The sequence below is a fragment of the Strix aluco genome, chromosome 2 (genome assembly GCF_031877795.1).
Source record: "Strix aluco isolate bStrAlu1 chromosome 2, bStrAlu1.hap1, whole genome shotgun sequence".
Taxonomy (NCBI): domain Eukaryota; kingdom Metazoa; phylum Chordata; class Aves; order Strigiformes; family Strigidae; genus Strix; species Strix aluco.
The window spans coordinates 63,586,249-63,609,744 of NC_133932.1; the positions used below are offsets into that span (position 1 = coordinate 63,586,249).

General features: G+C 37.7%; 1 protein-coding gene across 1 annotated transcript in view; it reads left to right on the forward strand.

The window, feature by feature from the left end:
- The window catches only part of OCA2 (OCA2 melanosomal transmembrane protein), a 192,961-nt gene that overhangs the window by 146,368 nt on the left and 23,097 nt on the right, over positions 1-23,496 (forward strand). Inside the window, exon 22 of the mRNA XM_074816908.1 lies at positions 377-470. Within this exon, the coding sequence (XP_074673009.1) occupies positions 377-470 (94 nt within the window). The remainder of the gene's footprint in view (positions 1-376; positions 471-23,496) is intronic.

Sequence of the window (23,496 nt, forward strand, 5' to 3'; positions counted from 1 at the left end):
GCATCTTCAAACTATCTCATCCTTTGTTTTCAGATCATCTGATGGCACCTTCTTGTACGTAAAACCAAAAATCAGCAAGTTTATCTGAATGCAAGTCTCTGGTGTCATTTTGACAATTGATAGATTGGTGTTATGTTCCTTCCCTATTTTTCTGGCTTATGTAGAATCAGAGAATAAGACCAGGCTTATCTTTCAAAGCATGAAGCTATTTATAGGATGTGGAGATACAGTCTGTATGTTTCTTTTCAAGCCTATACAACAGAAATTGATTTTTCTTTTTAACTGGTACATCTTAGGACTTTAGCACAGAATAAAACAGAGGAAGAGTAAGAAATAGAGCACACCTATAAACTGGTATTTGTTTTCTGAACTGCAGGTAATGGAACATTGATTGGAGCATCCGCGAACGTTGTTTGTGCAGGAATTGCTGAACAGCATGGTTATGGCTTCTCTTTCATGGAGTTTTTCAGGTACAATTTTAAACTTCTCACCATAAATCTGTCATTTTTTTTTTCTCTAAGCAAACACTGGTTCCTTCAAGGAGAAAATCTGGAGAAAGGGTCTATAATGTAGACCTGTGCTCCTAGTTTGTTGCGGGTGGAGGGCAGATCACTTTATTTTTGCATGCTGTGGATAGTATGCATAAAGGTGGTTGGGAATGCAGTGGAACCCCAGGAGAAGCAAAGCCTCAGAAATTCCTGCTTTGATTACCCTCAATTTTATCTTCAGCTCTGTAGTGGTATTAAATTGTTGTTTGGTTGTTAAATACAGTTTAAATGTAGTTTCTCATCTGCACATTTTCACAGACGTTCCATCTCCAGGAGAAAGTGGGATGTCCCAGTTTACACTGAGCAGAACTTTACTCTGTGATCCCAAGTGTAAACCTCTATCTAAAAGCAATTACTTCTTTTGACTAACTGCTTAGCAGCTATGAGTGGAAGTGTGATGAGTAACTAGTAACAGCTCAAGTTGTTGTTTAATATTTGTTTCATTAATAATTGTTGTTTAATAATTGAAGTTTCTCTGCAGGCCATTCATCAGCAGGTTTTTAAGGGACAAGGTCTACTAAATGCATACAACAGTTTAATATTTTTCCAAACATGTCCAGTTTTTGAGGCTGTGGTTGAAAGGTATAAATGGAACCTCGCAAATAGAGGACTAGACATGAAGTTAAAGTATAGTTAATTTAAATAAAACATAATTCCTTGCTTATTTTTCTGCAAATTTTGGGCAAAGGATACTGTTAAGTTCACACCAATATTTTTTTCTCTTTTCTCGTTACATTGTTTATTTTAGTTTCTTGGCTCTATCAGCTTTCCTTTATATAGTTTACCTCAAAGCCTTCAAATCTGCATAACTAATATGATTAATCATATGGGAGTGTCTGGAGAAGAGTCAATGATAAACCTAAATAGAATGATGGTCTGAACTGTTCTTGCTAAAATTCTTGCTATGAGCGTGTTCTGCTCATAGCACAGTTTATCTCTTCACCCATAGTCTTCTGATGATATGTTTCAGAAAGACAGATAGCAATCAATATGAATGAGCAGAAAGAATATAAAAGCCTACTTTTGTTGGCTTCTTCTCAATCATTGAGCAGGCAGAGCATGAGCTCCTTCATAATTTGTTTTAGGAAAATATTTGATTCAGTTGAATGTGCCCCAATTCAATATTTTCTGAGGCTTCTCCTGGCGTTAACAGGTATTCCACGTATCCCTTGAGAATTTTGATCTCACTTACTTTTATTTATGAAGGTTGTCTCAAAGCATGAAGTGATTTTTCTTCTCTGTTTACCCAGGATCACTCATTAGGTTTCACATCCCCATTCAGGGTCCTCTGTGGTGCTTCTACTAGTATAGACACAGATTGTTAGTCTCATTTTGAAAATCCCTATAAGTCACCAGGGAAAAATCATGGATACCATGTGTGGGGAGATGATGGCCTCTGCTGCCTGACTTTTGCTAAGATGTCTTCTGTGCAACCTGTTATGGTATTGTTTTGTCCTTCTCAAGTGTCTCTGTGCAGGAAACCCATGTCATGTCTGTCCCAGGTGGCATCTGGGATCATAAAGCACATTACGCTACTTCCCATACCCTTCCTCCCTACCTGCATGCTAAGCCAAAATTATGCAACTGTTTTCAAGGGGGGGGCCTCTGCTAGAAGCAGCTTTTTTGCAAACCATGTTTTGACATGGTGGTCTGAGGAGGAACTCTGGGCAGGGTTGATAAACATATCTGGTGAATACACCTTGACACAACACGGTTGGAGAGGCTCTGGAGGCTGTGGGTGCCTAGTGGCAAGAGACATCATGATGACTGTCTGTGTAGGGAGAGAAAGAAAAGGCAAGAACCAGACTCTGTGTCCTGTAAGAGGGCTGATAGGTTCATGACCTTTCCTATGTGCGTCTTTGCGCAGTGGCTCTTGGTGCGGTTTGAGGTTCCTCTTCTCTTTTTTTAAGAGGGCAGCAGTGGCAGCCCAGCTGGTGTGCTGTGAAATGCTATTCTGCTGCCCAGCCAGAGCCAGAGGTGACCAGGTGTGATAACTTGCCTCGAATGCTGTGGTATGACCAGCTATCTGGAGTGCCTTCAGAAAAAGAAATCCTGTGCCAGAGGGGTGCATGCCTGAATGACCATGAATGTTTTAGTCTGTCAGAAATCTAGCATCCTGGGGAAAGTCCCCTTTGAGAACCACATCTAATTGCTTCCTTCCCTGGATCAAGAGTCCTACCTCCTCAAGGACCTGGGGACACTCATCTCCTTCCAGACTGTTGGACATGACTGGATGTAAGGGAAAGACAGCCATGGTGTCCCATCCTTACCTGGTAACCCAGCCTTACCATCCAAGCAACTCAGGCCCACGTGTTGGCTGTGCCTGTAAGGAGGTCCCAGTAGGATGACATTTAGGTGGGAAAGAATATATTGAGAAAGGAGTGAGAAAGGCATAGAGCTCCCTCCCTGTGTTGAAGCACCTTAAAGCAGCCTGGTGTCCAGAGTACACTAGTTGAAGAGATACTGGATCCCAACCACACATGCCTGGCTGTGAGTGTGCTGACCAGTGCCACCAAGTATCTTACCCAGAATGCATTCAGGTCTTGTTCCCGTCTCCTGCATTGCCTGTCAACACATGTAGAAACCAGTTCTGTCTGAACTGTGCTTACAAAGGAAAGAGCGAGATTTCCTGTGAGAAAAGATCCCTTGGTTGCTATGAATTCAACTTGCTGTTTCTGACCCTTGTGAGCTTTTCCTGCTACTTCATTATGTTCCACAGAAACAAAAAGATTGCCACATCACTTAGAATATACAAATACTGTTAATTAACTTACTTTATCGCTGTGAAAATATTTTAACCTTTGTATCTGTTATACGTGGCAGTAGGGCAACAAAAAGGGGCTTCTACTGGTATATCACAGCAGCAAAAGGAAGATTAGGGGATGTGAGCCTGCTGCTGAGTGGGGAAATGACCTGCTGACAAAGGACGTGGAGAAGGCAAAGGTTCTCAGCGCTGTGATCAGCAGCACAAAGTCAGCTGGAGATCAGTCACTAGTGGTGCTCCTCAGGGTGCTTGTGATTCCCAGTGGTACCTTCCAAGCTCAGCAATTCTGGGATTCATCTTTTAATGAGCCCCAGAAATCTGAAGGCAAATAATGAATCACTGCCACTGGATGATTTATTTGGGCTATCCGAAATTGAAAGGAAAGGAAGCAATGTTAAGACAAAAAGAAAATGGAAAGTCCTAGGAAATCAAGATTACAAGTAGCAATTTGCTTAAAGATGCTCTTGCATTTTTGGCATCAGTCCAGCCAAATTACACTCCTTTTCCACCTTGGAAACTTCCTCATCAAACTGTATTTATGTGTTTTAATCTTTCCTCTGAAAAAATCTTGCACGTACCCTAATTTTTCATTATCCTTCTAGTAATTCAGAAGGCAGAGCTGAACACAATATTCCAGGCACAGTCCTCTTATTTTTTTATCATTTTACAAAGATGAGATTAAATACAAAATATGAGGCTATTTGCCTTTTTGTTGTTAATCTAGGCCATTTCAAATTCCTATTTAATTTGCTATTTACTGTTAAATCCAAATCTCTTACAGCTTTCATGTTATTTACTTGAGTGTGAGTATAGCTGGTCCCCCCCTGCTCCCCCAAGTTCTTATACTTTTCCTACATTCTGTTTTTAATTAACATATAATCAGTGGTCAGAGGTAAAAGGGAATTGGTCTGCTATGTAATCTAGTAAGTGAATTGGAGGGTGGACTCAAAGAGAAATATTTAAGTGGTCAAAATAGAAATGATTGTGAGTTAGTGGGGTTTGGAAAAGGCGATTAAAAGTATTAGGATATTTGCTGTACATGGTCAAGGGTGAACATCAGAGCAAACAAATGAGCATTATGTCTCCAGAGAGAAGAACAACTTTTTTGGTAGTCTTGACCCTGTAGAAAACACCACATGTGTTAATAATATGAAGGTAATTGCTCAGGAACAGCATATATGAGTAAGCAGAAGGCAGGGAAAGATAATATGCATATTATGATTTTCAGTCTAATTGGCAGGGAAACATTAAATCATAAATAAGGTCTTAACATAAAGGAAAACCCCAAACGTAGGACAGTACTATTTCTCTCGGCAAATGGTCAGATAGGGACAGTATAGTCTTGTTGCCTTAATGATTTCCAGAGGTTAACATAGTGATTTTATACCAATTAAGACGGTAGAATAATCAAGAGAGCTTTGTTTTTCTTGAGGTATAAGATAAAAGAAGAGATTGCAGATGTCTCTTCTAATTAGATGCTTCATTTCATGTCTTTAGATTTTTACTAATACATCTCTGAGTGCGTTTATTGCAATATAGCATTCCACTAGATCAGTCTACCCTATGGAATATGAAAATGACCCACAGAAATCTTTTTGTTACCAATGAAAAATTTGGTTCCATCTTCATAGTGTAAGAAGTTCTCATTGCTGTAGAGGCTTTAATTATCTGTTTCCACTCACTAATAAAATTGCCAGCTTGATTTTAATTTTCTCTTTAAGAGAGACCTTTACAACCTTATAAAGATACATAGTATTTCAAACATAAAATAAGTCATGTTCCTTCATCCTATTGTAATTCAATACCAATCACCACTGTGTGTCTGTGATGCACGATGTGATAAAAAATAGAGAATCACAGTTAAATGCTGAACCTATTTGACACACAGAAAGTGGATATTATGGGAAATAGTCAAATACTATTTCAAGAAAATTTTGGCTGACTGTGAATATATCATGGTGTGGGATATATAGGTAAGAGAAGAATGGATTGGATAACTATGTAATGGGATAAGAATATGGGAGAGATTATTTGATACATGAAGAAATCAGTCTGCCCTGAGGAACAGGGTATGAGCCTAAGGACCTAGTTTAGATTACAGTGGTAAGGTTAGCTGGGCATGATCCTGAAAGCATGGTGCATATTTTCAGATTTTGCATTTTTCTGTCATTGTTCTGCCTTTATATGTAGTCTGAAGAGCTGGATTAATATTCTCTGTCTTCTCTGGGAGTAACAATAATTCGGAAGTGTCAGAAAATATTGGTTTCTGATAATAGCTTAGGAAAGAATTTGTTTTTGTCATAGGATTTGTCTTGGGAGATATTCACAGCAAAAATATTTACAGTAGGATATCCCATTTATCCCTGCTTGAGAGCACTCACCCATAAAGACTGTGAAACAGTGCTTCCCGTGAGAACTGTCATTCATGCATGTGGGAGGACAAATGTGTTGTTCTTTGTTACCACCTGTGTATCCTATTTATGCAACTTATTGAAAATAACTTTAAAAAAAATTGGGCTCTGTAAAGCCAAATAAATGTTTCTACTTGATTATGTATTAGACAGCTGTAGGCTTTTTAATTTCTGTTAATTTAGTGTCATTTTCCCCCATCTTCTTGCTATTAACACTGCTCTATGTCAAACACTTGCTGTTTTAAGGTTGATTCTGATCAGACTAAAACCAGGCCTACTATTTTGGGTGTGAATTTTGCTGATGGAGACTTCAGGTGAACAGTGTGGTATCCAAATACCTAAACACAATTCACCTATGGGCTTTCTGATCAATTGTGAAGCTCCAGAAGATAGAATTTTGGGATCTTCAAATTATATAACAAAGATTCAATGAACTGTTGAATAAAGGTTTAATAATTATGATACACAAATTAGCTCAATCTCAGTTCTCACTACTCTTCTGATCAGTAAGGAAGAATAATTGGTCATGGGTTAAAGGTTGGTGTTTTACATGGTAACATGTCATCTGTTCAAACAAGTGCAAATGCAACACTTGAGCAAAACTCTCTCAACAAACACATGTTAATGTACATTTCCAGTTTGGGTGAATTTTAAATTTTCACAACTTTTGCTTCATAAAATTTCTGTCTTTAAAAATCTGGATATTTTAGGTTTACTATATCAACTTCTTTTCATCTTTATCGTGATTTCTTTACATGTGTAAGAAAAATATTAGAATTTTTAAAAAATAGCTCATTTTAATCATAAATTTAAAATCCAATTATGTATGAAAATATTATCAGACTTAGGGAAGTGATTTTAAGAAATACAATTTAGATTTTGACATCCTATTCACTATTATGCTAGGAATGAGAAAGCTATAGATAATCTTAATTTTCAGTTGATCACTCAAGGAAGTAGAAGGTAGTTCAGCATGTATTCATCTTTCAGTATTAGGTTCTAGGCTGGGTTTGTTAAGAAGAATGCCAGTTTTCTTTCAGCTATCCAAGAATAATCATTGCAAGTTTTTAAATTGTCAGTGTTGATCTAATGACTGCTCTTAATCAAACAAATGTTACATTTACATCTATGGCAGTTGAATAAAGTGAATGCTGTTTATTTTAAACAGTTGCATAGCTTGTGTCAACCCCCGTGAAAGTAAGTATTCTTGCAATAGTGTTGTGCAAACCATTTTAAGAGCAATTCCTGAGTTATGGGTGGGATTTTTTTTTAATGTATCATTTTATTTGAGGTCAAGAAACACTGTGAGTGGAAATGTAAAGGAAAGTGGGTTTAACTTGTTTAATTTTAGAAAAAAGGGGGGAAAATAGTATTTTAAGCCCTTAAACATGAGGGTATTTCCTTTTCCAACTTGAAACAGGATTTATCTATATCATGTGAAGTTTTTCATGGAGCTTAAAATGCTCTTATGTCTTCTCTGTAGAGTCAATATCTTTGAATTGTTTGACCTGTGAACATACAAGTATTGTTTTTTTCTTCTCTTATTGTTGTGAAGTCTTTTGGATTAGAAAATTAGTTTCCAGTAAAGGTAGATTTAAATATTTATCATCTTACTCAGCTTAAAATAAGGTTATGTGATTCAGGTATTAAAATTTTATTGTGGTTTTATCTTTTAAACTCTATGAAATGTGTGTTTCATCTCTAAGTTTTTGAAAAAGGACATTTAAAATGCAATTGCAATAATCCAGTGTTTCATTGGGCTTCATAGGAAGCACTGATCCTCCAGACACATACACATCACTTTAATATTATGGGGTAAGCTCATGGAAGTGATATCTAATCATAGGAATCATAGAAAAATAGAAAAATTCAGGTTGGAAGGGACCTTAGGTGGTCCAGCCTTGAGCTCAAAACAGGGTCAGCTATGGGCTACATAGAAACAGCACAGCCTCTTAGGGCAGTCTGCTCCACTGCCTGGCTGTCTGTATGGGGAAAATGTTTCTTCTCTCTTGTTTCAACTTGTGCCAGTTTTGTCTCACCATCCTACCACGCACCACCATAAGGAGCACAGTTTCAGCTTCTCAGTTACCCCTTGTAGGTGCTGGGCGCATTGCTAATGCCCCTGAAGCTGTCTTTCTTCCAGGCTGACCTAGATCATCTCCTCCAGCCTCTCCTCAAGGGGCAAATGCTCCCACCCCCACTGCCTTGGAGACCCTCTGTGAGGTCCCTCCAGTTTGTCCATATCTTTCCTGTGTTGGAGGATCCAAAACTGAATGCAGTGTCTAGATATGGTCTATCAAGTGCTATGTAGAAGGGAACAATCTCTTCCCTAGATCTAAGGCCCATTCCCCTTTTCATATAGCCAAGGAGGTTGTTGGCTGCCTTTGCTGCTGGGGTTTCCACAGGCTCACATGCAGATCACCACTCCAGGGCCTTTCTCAAAGAGCTGCTTCTCAGTCAGTCTGTCCCCACATGGTGTTGTTGCAGGGGCTCTTCTGTCCCCCTGGACAGGACTTGGCAGTTGTCCTTGTTGAATTTTATAATGTTCTGGTCTTCTCATTTCTCCAGTTTGTCCAGGTCCAGCAGGATGGTGGCCCTGCCTTCCCTTTTCAACCAATGTAATATTATAGATAGTCCAGTATTTCCAGTGAAACTTTGCACAACTGTTGTGGTATGCAATGATATCCAATATTAGTATTCAAAATGGTGCCAATATAAGAAAGAAACTGTTTGCAAATATCTGTTTGTGCTGAAATGGGAATTTTGATTCAGCCTCATGTGTAACACTTCTCATTTGATCTTGTTTGATCTTCTGGGGAGGGGAACCTCAATCCCTGCCACTCTTACCAACTTGATGCCAATGCCAGCAATAGATGACCAGAGTCTGGAGAGGGATCACAGGTCAGCAGGAGAGCACCTGAAGAGCAGCACAAAGGAATTCCATCCAGTAAGTCAGCTTCATCGGGGGCCCAACTTGAATACCTCTGTGCAAATGCATGTAACATGGAGAATAAACAAGAGGAGCAGAGATGTGCGCATGCCTGCAGGGCTATGATCTTCTTGGCATCATGGAGACATGGTGGGATGACTGTTATGACTGAAGTGTTGGAATGGAAGGCTCTTTAGGAAGGACAGGCAGGGTTGACGAGGAGGGGGTGTCACCCTCTATGTCAATGACCAGCTGGAGTGCATGGAGCTCTGCCTGGGGATGGATGAGGAGCCAACTGAGAGCTGATGGGTCAGGATTAAAGGGAAGGAAGGGACAGGAGATTTATAGTAGGGGTCTACTACAGGCCACCCGACCAGGAAGATCGAGCGGATGAGGCCCTCTATGGACAGATAAGACCAGCCACATGTTCACAAACCCTGGCCCTCCTGGGGGACTTCAATCACCCCGATACCTGTTGGAGGGACAACACAGCAGGGCATAAGCAATCCAGAAGGTTCTTGGAGAGCATTGATGATAACTTTCTTCCCTAAGTGATAGAGGAGCCAACGAGGAGAGGTGCTATGCTGGACCTTGTTCTCACCAACAAGGAGGGTCTGATGGGGAGTATGAAGCTCAAAGTCAGTCTTGACTGCAGTGACCATGAAATGGTGGAGTTCAGGATCCTTAGGGCAGTGAGGAAGGAGCACAGCAATCTCGCTACCCTGGCTTTCAGGAGAGCAAACTTTGGTCTCTTCAGGGATCTACTTGGCTGAGTAGTGTGGGATAAAGTCGTGTAAAGAAGAGGGGCCCAAGAAAGCTCGCTAATATCCAAGGATCACGTCCTCCAAGCTCAGGAGTGATGTATCCCAACAAAGAGGATATCAGGTAAGAATGCCAGGAGGCCTGCATGGATGAACAAGGAGCTTCTGGATAAGCTCAGAGATAAAAAGGAAGCCTACAGACAGTGGAAGCAAGGACAGATAGTGTGGGAGGAATACAGAAAAATTGTCCAAGTAGCCAGGGATCAGGTTAGGAAGGCCAAAGCCCTGATAGAAATAGATCTGACCAGGAACATCAAGGGCAACAAGAAAAGCTTCTGTAGGTACATTGGTGAAAAAAGGAAGACTAGGGAAAATGTGGGCCCTCTCTGGAAGGAAATGGGAGACTTAATTACCTGGGGTATGGAGAAGACTGAGGTACTCAATGACTTTTTTACTTCAGTCTTCACCAACAAGTGCTCCAGCCACACTGCCCAAGTTGAAGAAGGCAAAGGTGGGGACTGGGAGAATGAAGAACTGCCCACTGTAGGAGAAGATCATGTTCAAACCATCTAAGGAACTTGAGGGTGCACGAGTCCATGGGATCTGATGAGATGCATCTGGAAGTCCTGAGGGAACTCGCTGATGAAGTGGCTATGCCACTATCCATCGTATTTGAGAAGTCGTGGCGGTCCAGTGAAGTTCCTGCTGACTGGAAAAGGGGAAACACCCCCATTTTTAAAAAGGGAAAAAAGGAAGACCCAGGGAAGTACAGTCCAGTCAGTCAATCTCACTTCTGTGCCCAGCAAGGTCATGGAATGGATCCTTCTGGAAACTATGCTAGGGCACATGGAAAATAAGGAGATGATTGGTGACAGCCAACATGAATTCACTAAGGGTAAATTGTGCCTGACAAATGTAATGGCCTATTTGACAAATTTGATGGGACCATGAGAACCTCATGAAGTTCAACAAGGCTAAGTGCAAGGTCCTGCACATGGGTTGGGGCAATCCCATGGACAAATACAGGTTGTATGGAGTATGGATTGAGAGCAGCCCTGCAGAGAAGGACTTGGGAGTAGTAGTGAATGGAATACTGACTATGAGACAGCAATGTGCACTTGCAGCCCAGAAAGCCAATGGTATCCTGGGCTGCATCAAGAGAAGTGTGGCCAGAAGTTTGAGGGAGGTGTTTCTGTACCTCTACTCCAATCTGGTGAGACCCCACCTGAAGTACTGTGTTCAGCTCTGGGGCCCCCAGTATAAGAATGACATAGGCCTGCTCAAGCAGGTCCAGAGGAGGGCCACAAAGAGGATCAGGGGCTGGAGCACCTCACTTACGAGGACAGGCTGAGAGAGGTGGGGTTGTTCAGCCTGGAGAAGAGAAGTCTCTGGGAGACCTTATATCAGCCTTCCAGCACCTAAAGGGGACCTACAGGAAAGATGGGGATGGATTCGTTATCAGGGATTGTAGGGATAGGATGAGGGGTAATGGTTTGAAACTGAAAAAGGGTAGATTTATATTAGGTGTAAGGAAGGAACTCTTCAATGTGAGGGTGGTGAGACAACAGAACATGTTGCCCAAAGAAGTGGATGCCCCGTCCCTGGAAGTGTTCAAGGCCAGATTGGATGAGGCTTTGAGCAACAGGATCTAGTGGAAGGTGTCCCTGCCCATAGTAGGGGGGTTGAATCTAGATGATCTTTATGGTCACTTCCAACCCAAACCATTCTATGCTTCTATGAATGTGTGTTGATCTCATTTAAATTATTTGAATGATTAAAAAAACCAACCTTAAATATGCTCCACATAGTTTTCATATAATAGATCTGACTACAAAATGGATATCAATTAATTAGGTGAGATTTTGAGCAAGGAAACAAATAATAGTAAAATGTGATACATATAACATTTATATAGCTTGTGATATAAACTACAAAAATGTGCAATGTTCAATTTGTGTAATACTTCTTGTTCAAAACCTTATTAATTGATGAATGTCTCATTAAATCCTTAGTTTCAAGACTTTCATGCTGAAAGTTCCCAAAATGATTATAAATAGTACAGTCTGTGCATATATATATACATGAAAGAGATGACAAAATTGAAGTAAACTTCTATTGACATAAATTTTGAGTCAGTTGTGGTCAAGCATGAATGTTGTTACCTCAAGTGAGTAAAATCATTGTAACCGCATATCGTCAAAATACTTGACTGTGGAATGACTATCAGATACAAAAATTCATTTTTTGGGGGGTGGTGGGGGGGTGGGGGAAGCAATCTGAATAATAAACCCAAACATTATCAAGATAAAAGTCAGATCAACTTTTTTCATGCTCAAAAATATTATTGTTTTAAATTCTGAAATGTTGCATACCATTTAGGAGGTCTGATATATAATCTGAATTGCCTCATAGGACTTCAGGATATCTTTCCCTTCTACTAGCGTAAAGCTACTCTTTCTAGCCTCGTATAACTACAGCATGCAAACCATGAGATCCAGACTATCTCCCGATATAAATGGTTATGAAAAAATAAGGAGAAAAGTCCAAGCCACCCCTTGCATTCCAATGTCTACTGTTCTGCATATTCACCAATGCTCCAAAACCTGTGTATTGAACTTTGCTTGTGTGGATTTCAAGAAGGTGCAAATTGGGAAAGGTCTGCTCCAAATGGGACAGTGACAATCTGTGGAGAAGGTTGGGTTTTTTTGCAAATCAGTGTGGTTCTTTGGCACTCAGAATCTTTGAGGTGTTCAGAAATTCATAGATTTGAAAGATTACATTCAGGAGGATTGCAGAACAAGGTCTAAATAATATTGGTCTGTCATGAAAATGAGTAATGAATGTAATTCTAAAAGCTCTTCCCTAAATGTTGCATAGATTCAAACTCCTCACCTTTTTGGTGTATTTGCAGGCATACCTTTATTCCTCTCGTGCAGTATTATATGTATACATAATATGGATGAAGTTATCCATCCAGTTCTTGCAGATATTTTTAGTTTCTGACATTACATATCAGTGAAGTAAGTAAGGAAAATAAATACATATATAAAAGTACAGCATAGAGAGAAAGGCTATTTTGGATCATACTAAAACCAGCTGAGTACTATTTTTAGTACTAATACTATTAACAATAAAAATACTATTTTTATTGTTAGCTGAAATGCAGGATACTGATCTTGTTTATTCTGAAAAACATAACGGTTGCATCCAGTATGGATGTAAGAATTAATTTTGTTACAAGAGAATTTATGATCACACTAGTGCTCCTACTAGATGTACAGGTTATAGGAGTGATCGTGTTTATAGAGTATTCTGTTAGAAATTGCATGCAATGGATGTTGTAAGTCACAAACAGTATAAAGTTATTTAACACTTTAAAACCAATCAATGAACAGTGAGGAGAGTGGTAAATGTAATATATATATCTATATTTTTGTAACGTTGACCATAACCTATTCTTGGTCACCTTTTCTAAATACAGGCTACCAACTGAATCAATACCTAATAACTTCCCAACAGCACTTAGAATGAAAATAATTTTAGCAGTAATGATTTCTAGATACTTATGGCAGTGTCAGAAAGTGGATATCCTGCAGGGTTTGTGCAGTTCTACTCCTATACAAACTATTTTATACAAAGGTTTTGAAGGTATCTTGGATTGTGTCTTCCTTCATGGAAGAAAAGACATAAAACTCTCCCCCAATGCATATGTAATAGTTATGTCATTAGGCTGATGCAACCTGTTGGGATAGGAATCATCTTTCAAGATTTTATATTAATCTATAGTATTCTCCAGTATTAATCTGCATTAAACAAATTTGCCTAAGCACACCCAGAGAGCATTATGTTCCAAGCTTTGCATTTAAAACACAGGGAATGGATTTTTCTCTGTGTACATACTTATAGCTGTATTGAGTACAGAGGCAGTCTGGAACTCCTACATGGTTAAAGTCTGGCAACATGAAACCCTTTCTTGTCTATTCCAACCAACATTTTCTAATTTTACTTCATGTTCACTACAGATGGCAAGAGGAAGCTAGAATAGGACAGGAAACGTTAGATTAAAAAAAACTGGGAGCTGTGCTGAGGCATTCTTGAAACATGAAGGGACAGCTTTCATGCAGTGCAACATGAAAATACTAGTCCTTTTTTTCCTGAGAGTGGAAAAGGCAAGGACATAACAGACAGAACGTTATTAACATAACAGAAAAGGCTTCTCATAACAGACAGAATTTTCTGAAGTATTTTTCAGAAATGACATCCCATTTTTAATAATTGAAAAATATATTAATCTGCTTAGCTATCCTCTGGCCAATATCACCAACTTTTAAACATATATAAGCTTTCTTTAACTTCTAACACAGTTAATGACTCCCCTCTTCTTGTTTTATCTTCTCCACTACTCTGTGGTACTCCCGTTACCAGAACCCATCACCAGGATGCATGCAAATAGAAAAAGATGTGTTCCTATCATGAGCTTTGGCTTGTGTTTGCTTATAGCACAGTATTACAAAATATGAAAGTATTAAGTTGGGTTAATAGAAAACTTCATACTTGCCTGGTTCATATTTTGAAATGATAGGCCAGCTGCAAAACTAGGAAAAAGAGCAAAATTGTAATTTTTTGAGTTCTAGAGGAAAAACTTGGCTGTGCTTGAAGTGACTTAAAGGTACATGGTGCAGGTGTGAGGTAACATGGTCCATCACCCCTGGGTCCTTGTCCCTGAATTGTCCGGTTTGAGAAATGGGGTGGAATGTGCTGCGTTTCCAATCTGGCATTCCAATTTGAACTTCCTTCCTATGGAAACTGGGTGGGAGGAGGGGGGTACGGGGAGAAGAGGCGAAAAGAGAGAAGAAAGGATGAGAGGCCATTGTGCACCCAGATGTAATTTCAGGTTGGAGCTGGTACATGACTAGAACATAGGCCGTTTGTTTAGAGACTCACACTGCTCATGTTCTTGGAGCAAGTCTTCTTGTGCTGCTATTAACACCTAGCTTCTTATTCTTCACCCATATGTGTCTTGACCATCTTCTCTACAACCATTGTGTTGAATTGTTATTTTTAATGAGTTTTGACATACAGATGATCATTGAAACACATCTTTAGAGTCATTAGCCTATAGTTTAATGCTGTTGTTTCCATAGCCGACTTTTTGCATATGACAAGGCTGTACAAATTTTCTGAATTAATTCCCCTTTCAAGGTACAGAGCTGTGAAGGTTGTTACAAAAGTGAATATTGCAGTAAGAAAAATATTATTTGTCTATAGACTTTTTTGTTTAGACTACTCAAATGTTTTGCATGTCTTTTTATATTAATTTGTAAAGGAAGCTGAAGAGAAGAAAAAGTCTTACTACATTTCGGTGGGTGTGATAGATAGGTTTTGAGAAGTACTTTGTGAAACTTTCACACCATACTTTTTTTTTTTTTTTAAATGAACAGAACCATATTTTCATGAAAAGATTCTTGAAGTATCTTCAAAGCCCAGAATTTTAGTAGCAGATTATGATTTGTGCTGAAAAGTGTATTTGAAAATCAGAATGTCTGCACCAAAGAACAGTGTGGTGGATCTTCAGTATCACTTTAAATAGTAGTCATGTAAAAACTTAAAAAATGAATTACCAGAAAAATCTGCAGGGAACAATTTTTCACTGGTAGGTGTTGGAGTTTAAATAAAAACTCTTTCTTTGATGGCATGTCTGGCCATAAGGATTCATATTTTACCACTACTGATATGGGCTGAAATCAGCTGAGAATATTCACCTTTCTAGCAAGCTTTTAAAAGGCAAGTAAATTACCTCATTTTTCATTTCACCGAATTTGATTTACACCAGATCCTATAAAACTAGTTTGAGTTGTACTGTATCTAAATGTACAGAATTTCATGGTTAGATATATAATTGAAATAGGTGTTATCCAGTTTTACAGGTATTTGGAGTGGAAATAAGAAGGCTCTGTAGTTGATTAAACTTCTACAGCATCAAGGCAGGAGCTAATTTGTAGCCTTTCTGCTTTTATATTGAAGTAAATATGCTTTTGTTAAATGCTAAAAGGCACAAAATGAAGGTCATATGCACCATTATGCTGTTAGGCTTGTCATGATTGTGATTTAAAAATTTAAAAAAAACTGGAGCCTATTAAATCAGAGAGATTTTCTGTAGTTAAAAGAGGTCAGTGCATTATTTTCCTAGATAATTCATCAATGTCAGTGGTGCTAATGAAAATGTGGGCCATGTGTCAAGAGTTAGTGTGTCCATGTTTCTGCTGCCGTTGTGGTCTAGCACTCACGTGTCATTGCAGATCATTAAATGAAAGGTTTGCTAGTGCCTTACAAGCTGTCAGTAGGTCTATGTGAGAATAGAGGAGAGAGCCTCTACAGTCTCTTTTGAGTGATTCCACTCACTGATGATCATGCCCAACTCATATTGCCAGCTTGTTTTGCTAGCTAAGATTAGAGGAATATTTCTGGCAAGAAGAGAAGTAAGACTGAAATAGTCTTTGCTGCTTTCCCCCACCATGTCTTGAAGCTAACAACTGCCTTGAATTTCTTCTTGTTACCAGCTCAGTTCATGTAGTGAATGTAAAAGAAAGGGTCTGCTTTTGATAGATGTGGTGCCCAATTGACCTGTGTGTTGTGTAGTGGTAAAAGAGCTGTATGTTATACAAGGGGAAAAAATCTAATAATGCAAAATCTTAATCTTAGTTATTTTGGTTTAGAAAATATTTATAAAAAAGAGATTTTTGCCACAGGTGCAGGAAGCCTTTGGTCTATTTTAAATTACAGTGGAATCCATCTTTGTTGGGGCTTTATAGTTGATACTATACTGTAGGTTAAAATGTGCGTTCACAGACAACTAAACAGTTTGACTGTTTGTGGCTTGTTACTTGGTCTTGAGTGTCATCTGGTCCAAAAGTAGTTAATCATACTGAGGTTAGCTTTAGGGTTGGTATGGCTGAACCCAAGGGTCTTTCTCTTATGCAAAGTGTAGTAGTGGTGTTTTCTGTCATTCAGATGGTCAGACCAGATCCTGCCTTTGGGCAGCCATGTGTTATGGCCATTCAGGCCTGTGCAAATAGCCCACCTGTAAAGAAACAAAAATGAGATAATAATAATCGTGCTAAATATTCCAAGTTCTCTGTGTATAGACTTGTGTATGGAACAGGACCTGCTAGAAGATTGTCTTTTTACACTGGTTTTACAGCCATGTGTATTTCATGACTTTTATATGTTTAAGGTTTCTTTCATGTCTTTTCCAGTTTCTCTGTCAGAAAGACAGTGGCTGTTTCATATGCTTCTCTTGATCTTAACATTTTTGTTTTATTCCTGCAGTGTCTTCTGGGGAGGTTCTAAATTGCTACCTTGTGCATAAATTCTTGTCTTTTGAAAAGCAAATACAGAAGGTCAACTGAAACACTTAGTTTGTTAAACAGCTGTGAAAGTTTGCCTTACTCAAGTGCCAGCTAGACTGTTTGAAAAAACATTGCTGCACAGATGCTGTCCCCACCATTCACAGGAATCTTGTTTACTGATTTGTTTCATTGTGACTGAGACTTCATGTATCTTGAAGGGGATTCACTTTGAAATAGACTAAATCACATTTTTACTTCTCTCAGTGTAATGAGGAGCTTTTTAAATCTTAAAAGTCTCTTCTCAGCAAGAGCAGGAGGTTTGTCTGTAGTGGTAGTGATAAACGAAATGTTAAAAGAAAGAAGGTGAGCAGTATAGCTATGAATAATCAAACCAGGGAGAGCGAAACCAAAATTGAGACCATTCCAAAACAGCAAAAGCCAAAATCCAGCAAAATTAAAAAAAAAAAAAAATTTCTGCTGTATTTCTTAAATATAACATATTGGTGAAGGCTGTTTATAGTAAAGGCTATTTGCAGTGTCTGGGAGAACAGTCAAATACAAGTTTACTGCTTATGGAGTCCTCTGCTTTTGTAATCAGTGATTTCTTTTAATTAAATTCAGAAGACTTTGGATTGTTGTTGACTGTGATATTTCCATGCATTATTTCCACTGACTATTGCAACCAGCAGGTGGTCATTACTATATTAATGAAATATAATATTTTCTATATTATACAGTTAAATAAACTGTATGAGAATAAAGGCAGCGTAGATTATGTCTCATTTTTAGATCTATTACTACATGGATTGTTTGGTCTAGTGGCTAATATGATGAGAAACATGGCTGTATTCCTATATAGTAAATAGTCTGTAACATTTTATTACTTAAATGTAATATTTTAAAATAAAAAAAAATTGCTCTTATCTGTCATGGACATGAGAGCAAAGTAAGGTCTTTGGGATCTCTGGGCTTTAATTTTGAAGTTAAAGCCTGACACTTACAAATTGTGCCTGTTTGACAAGAAAGGTTTTCTTTTTGTAGGTTTTACAGGAATATCTTTTTGACAGATTGATTGTGTAAGTCTTCGTGTTGCTCTAATAACTCCTTTTTAATGGGAGAACTTTAACTGATGTCAAACTCAAAAGTTCAGTGACAGATAATGTGCCTTCTCTTAGTTAAGAGGTTAAAAATATTTGACACTTCTGTATGCACAGAATAAACTGCCAATAAAAATATTAATTTCTAGCATTATTTAGATAGGAAGAGATAGAAACAAATTCAAAATGAGTGGTCAGCTTTTCTGTAAGTATTGAGACAGTGAATATGACTGTATTAATAAATACAATCAACAGCCATTACTGATATAATTAAGAAAAACATGATAAACTAGTGCTTGTTGTCATTACTGTTTCAGATGGAATAGAATTACAGGTTTTGAAATTTTTAAGTTTTCTGATGATGTAGAAATTTCAAAAATACTTTTCAGAAAAGCAGCTAATTTCTGAACTATTGTAGTATAGAAAAATGATTAAATTTCTTTTTTAATACAGATAACTATTAAAAAAATCCACGATTTGCTAAAATACACTGCTGTCTCATGTACATGTTTTTCTGACATTAAGAACATCTGGGTGGAGGAGCCCCAGAGGGGGGTGAAAGGGGATCCTGGTCCATGAGCAGAGGGGAGCTCCAGAGAGGTTGCACAGGAACAGTTTGGTCTGTGGGTACACTCTAGGCCATGGCAGCTTTGCAGTGTAATTGAAAATCAGATGATTTACAAACATGACCAGTGTCTGCAGGCTGTTCTGTCTTGTGTATATTGAGTAGTAAGACACAGCACAAAAAACTGCATACCTGAACTCATGAGTATGGATTATATGAAATTATTTTAAAAGAATTTTAGTCTGGTTAGTGACTTTTTGGATCACCTTTTGGCTGAACCTTTACCTCACAGAAGTTACAGATTTTTCCCTATGGTTGTGTTACTCTAGAATTTTCTGTGTATTCCTTGTGAACAAGACAATTGTTATAAATAGGATACTCATCTTGAAATGTGACTCATCACACCTGAGTTCATCCATTTAATTCAGCCTATTCATTTATATTCATTCTGTAGTCAGTGGAGAGGAAAAGAGAAGACTTGTCCTGACATCTTAAAGGTATATTCTGAGATGGGAAGAATTACCTTCTTGAAGTCCCTTTCTTTCATCTGACTAAAAATAACCCTATACTGTTGTGTCTTAAAGCTAAATAATATAAACTGTAAACCATAGATAAACGATGCATATAGCTAATTTTTAGCAGCTCTTAGATAAAGGCTGTGTTATAGCACATATACAAAAGAAATACTGATACAGTAGTAATACTTTTACTACTTGATTCATGAGAACTAAAGGATAAAACTAGTAATTTATCTTGACAATTTTTAGTGGAATTTATGCATGAATGTGGGTATGTCTATGAAAGGCATGGTAACTGAGAGTAATTCTACATTAATATAATGTATTTAATTAAAAGTTAATATTTCAAATTTTTAATTAACACTTCAGTTGAAAAGCAAGTAGATCAAACCCACATCAATTTTGAAATAATTTAGTCTTCAAACCTTTCTAATGCAATCTTCAAATATTATTGACCAATGCAAACACTAAATTTTATGGGTTATTTTTATTCCAGAAAAGCGTAGAACAAAAAAAGTGAATGAATGCACTATTTTAACACAATTTTATTCTGGCTAATCTTCATGTAACAAAAATATCTTAATTCTCAGTACAATGGTTTACCTGCAGATGGCATTCAGCTTCAATTAAAATACCTGATGCGATAAGAGCTAATCATCTAAGCTCCCACTGGAGCTCCCAGTGGGAATGTAAGGCTTTATTCACTTGCCTAAACACACGTATTTATCCAGTCCTGTATCCAGGACATCTTCATGGGTCTGATAGATATGACATAAGATACATGGACCCATGCCATCCTCAAGTGGCAGCTGGAAGCTGAGAGGGACTGTCTTCACATCTCCAACAGTACTGCATGTCTTTGTTTAGGCAACAGATTTGCACATCTCACAATAGACTCAATGGAATCTAACGTGTGATTTGTCTCATCCTGCAGTAGACACATCTATTCTACACACTGCTTACTGTGTTGATTAGATTTTCCTCTGTCTACTGCAGGAACTGAGACAAAAAAAACCCTTTCACATATAGTTCCTATCTGCATGTGCCTGAATCTGGAGCGGAATCCCAGCATAAGTTTCTTATCATGCATGCACTGACGTTGTGCAAAAATTCTTCAAATGAAAATGCAAAAGGGAAAAAAAAGCAATAACCAAGACAGAAACATATTAATGTAGCAACCATGTACACTGAAAAAATATATACACCAAAACTTAATTTAAGATACTACAACACATTCATCTATGTTTATTTTACTCTCCACTCTTTCTTCCCCTCCCATACTGTCCCTCTACTCACATCTTTTCTCGTGTTATTTCCTTGCCCAGTAGCAGGTAGTGTTTTCTTCTCCCGTAGAGATGTGTGAGAATAATGAGAAAGGCAGAGATAAAGATTTAGTGTTTCCCAAGCTCCTGAGCAGCTATTAGGTCAATAGTCAGGACTTTTCAGCAGGATCTGAGCTGGGTTCAAATCTATATTTCATCTAGCTAAATAATTGAAAGGGACTTTAAATGGTAACCTCGTACTTTAGCCAACCACCTGCTGTTTCGGGGCTGATGATGGTCTTGTTACGATTTTTGCATTTAAGACCCTGGGTTGTTGGGCCCGGTTTGCTGATGAGCAGAGGAGAGGAGTGAAGGCTCTGTTCTTGGTGCTGCAGGATGAGGCCGGGACTGGACCTTGGCTGCAGCAGGACTGGGCGGCTCCCCTTCCCTCATGTTACTTTCTCTCCATGTACATTTTCCCCCCAAACACTGGAATGACCATAAAAAGGGCAGTTCATAGGGGAGTGGTCATATGCTGACCAAGGTCTGATTCCTTGGGAATACAGGGACTTGAAAGGGATTCTCCTACTGTGCCTTATTGGTGCAGTCTTGGTGAAGATTGTGCATGGATGGTTAGGTGGCTGGTCGCAGTTGTTGTATTTCACTTTGCATAAAAAATATATATGTAGCAAGCAGGTATCATTTGTCCAGTGTATTTAGGAGGCAAAAATGGAAGGACACCGACTTGTTCTTGCATTCCCAAATGTAAAGTATATTTAGTTAACAACCTACAATTCTTTACCAGTCAGCTATTTAGTCTGTTGGAAATAACCCTTTTGCTATGTTTGCTTCACCTTAAAATTCTCATCCCAGGGAAAATTTTGAATATACTTTCATGCTCCTGTCGTCACATAACATATTTTCATTTAAGTTCTGCATTTATCAGATTTAGACCAGGATATATTAAAACAAAAAGCTCATGATGCATACCTACTGCAAATTTCAAAGTCGATGAGAATAACTTCTGAAGAATCATGCATTGTTGATAGCCATAATCTGTATAATCTTCAAGTCTGATCATACATAAAATGGGAACTTTAAAGTTTTATTGGCTAGTGGGAATTTTTGCTCACAAGAAATGCATAGCTCATGGAGACACCTGTGGTCTCAGAAAAATTCTTCTCCATGAGACTTATAATAATCTTACACTTTTTACCCTGTCCATCTTTTTTAATGGTTCTGTGCCTGGCTTCCTACATCCCTTGTTAAATTCCTAAAGAAATGATCTATTGATCCTTAGATGAGGATCATCTATTCAGTTAAACCCCAGATATAAACCTAATGTTTGCAGATTTCACCATTAAATATGACTGTTTATGTATAACTATGTTTTTCATTGAAAGCAGCTGAAATTTTTCTGTTATCAGAAATAAATTCCTGTTGAAAATGATGCAGTATTTTGAAAATAAAGCTTTCTCATTGCTATGTATGTGCTGATATTTGTCATAAATCACAGAATTCATGGAAGCATGATGTTTGTTAAAAGGGAACACATTAAGTCTTTATACACATTCATATACGTATTCCAATGGCAAAGCTGTTAAGGATTTAATTGACATTTACCATTAGAATTATCAAAAACTGCCTGGTACAAGAACAGTAAATCAAATACTGTCTGGTTATTTCCCAGGGTCTTCATGATGTAAACTATGATGTTTCTTTACTTATACCATTTCAAGACTTGTTGCAGGTAGTTCAGGATCACAAGAGTTATTCTAGGTTGTGACTACAGTGAAGACTGCTTTCATTAAACCCAGGATAACTAGAAATATTTCCATAAGATATTCAAAATTGATAAAATCAATGACTGAAGCACAGATTGGAAAAATTTGAAACTAAGAGCAAGTCCACTCAGCAGAAGCTCTGCTGAAAGACAAAGGTAAATTTGAAATTAAACTTTTATTCTGTTCTCATGAGCTTAGTCATATAAATTGCATAAAATAATTTGTCTTCATAACTCAAATTCATACTGATACACAAAAATAAGAAAAGTTCCAGATCCCATGGTTTTAGGATCATATTAAGCCCACTAATATGTCTAACTTTAAGCATGGGAATAGTCCATTAAAATAAAAATTATACAGGTGGTTTAAGTACTTTGCTAGACTGGGGCCAAAAATATAAATTGGGAAATACATGTGATTTTAGAAATGTTTTTTCCTATGTGGTGTGCTAGCTACATCAATGAAAATTTTTTTTTGTGGGTTTAGCATAAAAAATGTCTAATGATTCCTTCAATAATATTTTAGCTTTGTGGTCTCTTCAAATAGCCTTCTCAAATGATCCACAAGAACAAGAAAATTATTAGTTAATAAAAGGAGAATTTTTTTCCCTCATGTAGTAGTTTCCTTCTATATCATTGTTGCAGTTGCTAGTGCTGACTCTTAAACTTGAATTTGCAATTCAGCATGTATAATTTATGATGTTTGCCTTTTCAGCCAGGTTTTTTTTTTTTTTCTTTTCTTTAAATTTCCTTAGAATTTGCTTCAGCTGGAAAGTTTCCACATAGTACTGTCCACAAAGTATGTTTTGCTATCTAGGTGCTCTGCTGTTTTGGGTTATAAAAATGGTAAACTGAAATGAAAACTTCTGTGCTTTCTAGAATCTCTGACAATAACCTCTGTTTACCTGATCAGTTTTGAAGGAGAACGTATCCTCGGAGAATCTAATGGAGACATTAGTATATCAACTTTGTTTTATTATTCTGGTTTGGTATCTCACATCTTACGACATTTTATCTAATTAAAAGCAAAGTCTGTTGGACATATTTATAATTCATTAGCTGGAAATAGAACAGGACTATTTTACTAGCAAGAAATTAATACATATTTTAAAAATATTTTAGTAGTATGGATCAAGATTTATCAAAAAAATTATTTAATTTTTATTTTCCATGAACATTTGATGCAGGAAGTGTAATGCCAAAGTGGTTAAAATTAGAACTAGCTTTCCATTTAAAAGCTGATTTTTCTAACTGTGCTAACATACACATACTTACTTGAACTTTATATGAAGATACAATTAATTTAGCAGGCCAAGGAAAACTGCCAGAAAACCTCTGGTCTTCATGAAATTCAAGTGCCACATATGTATATCGTAGAAGATGAGGAAGTATGTGGTTCACAGTAAGCACAAGAAAATCCCTTACATATAATGAAGACATCATTGCTTTAAAAGGAGCCCAAATATCCAAGTTTAAAAGGGTTGTTTATTACTCTAGAGATGAGTGATG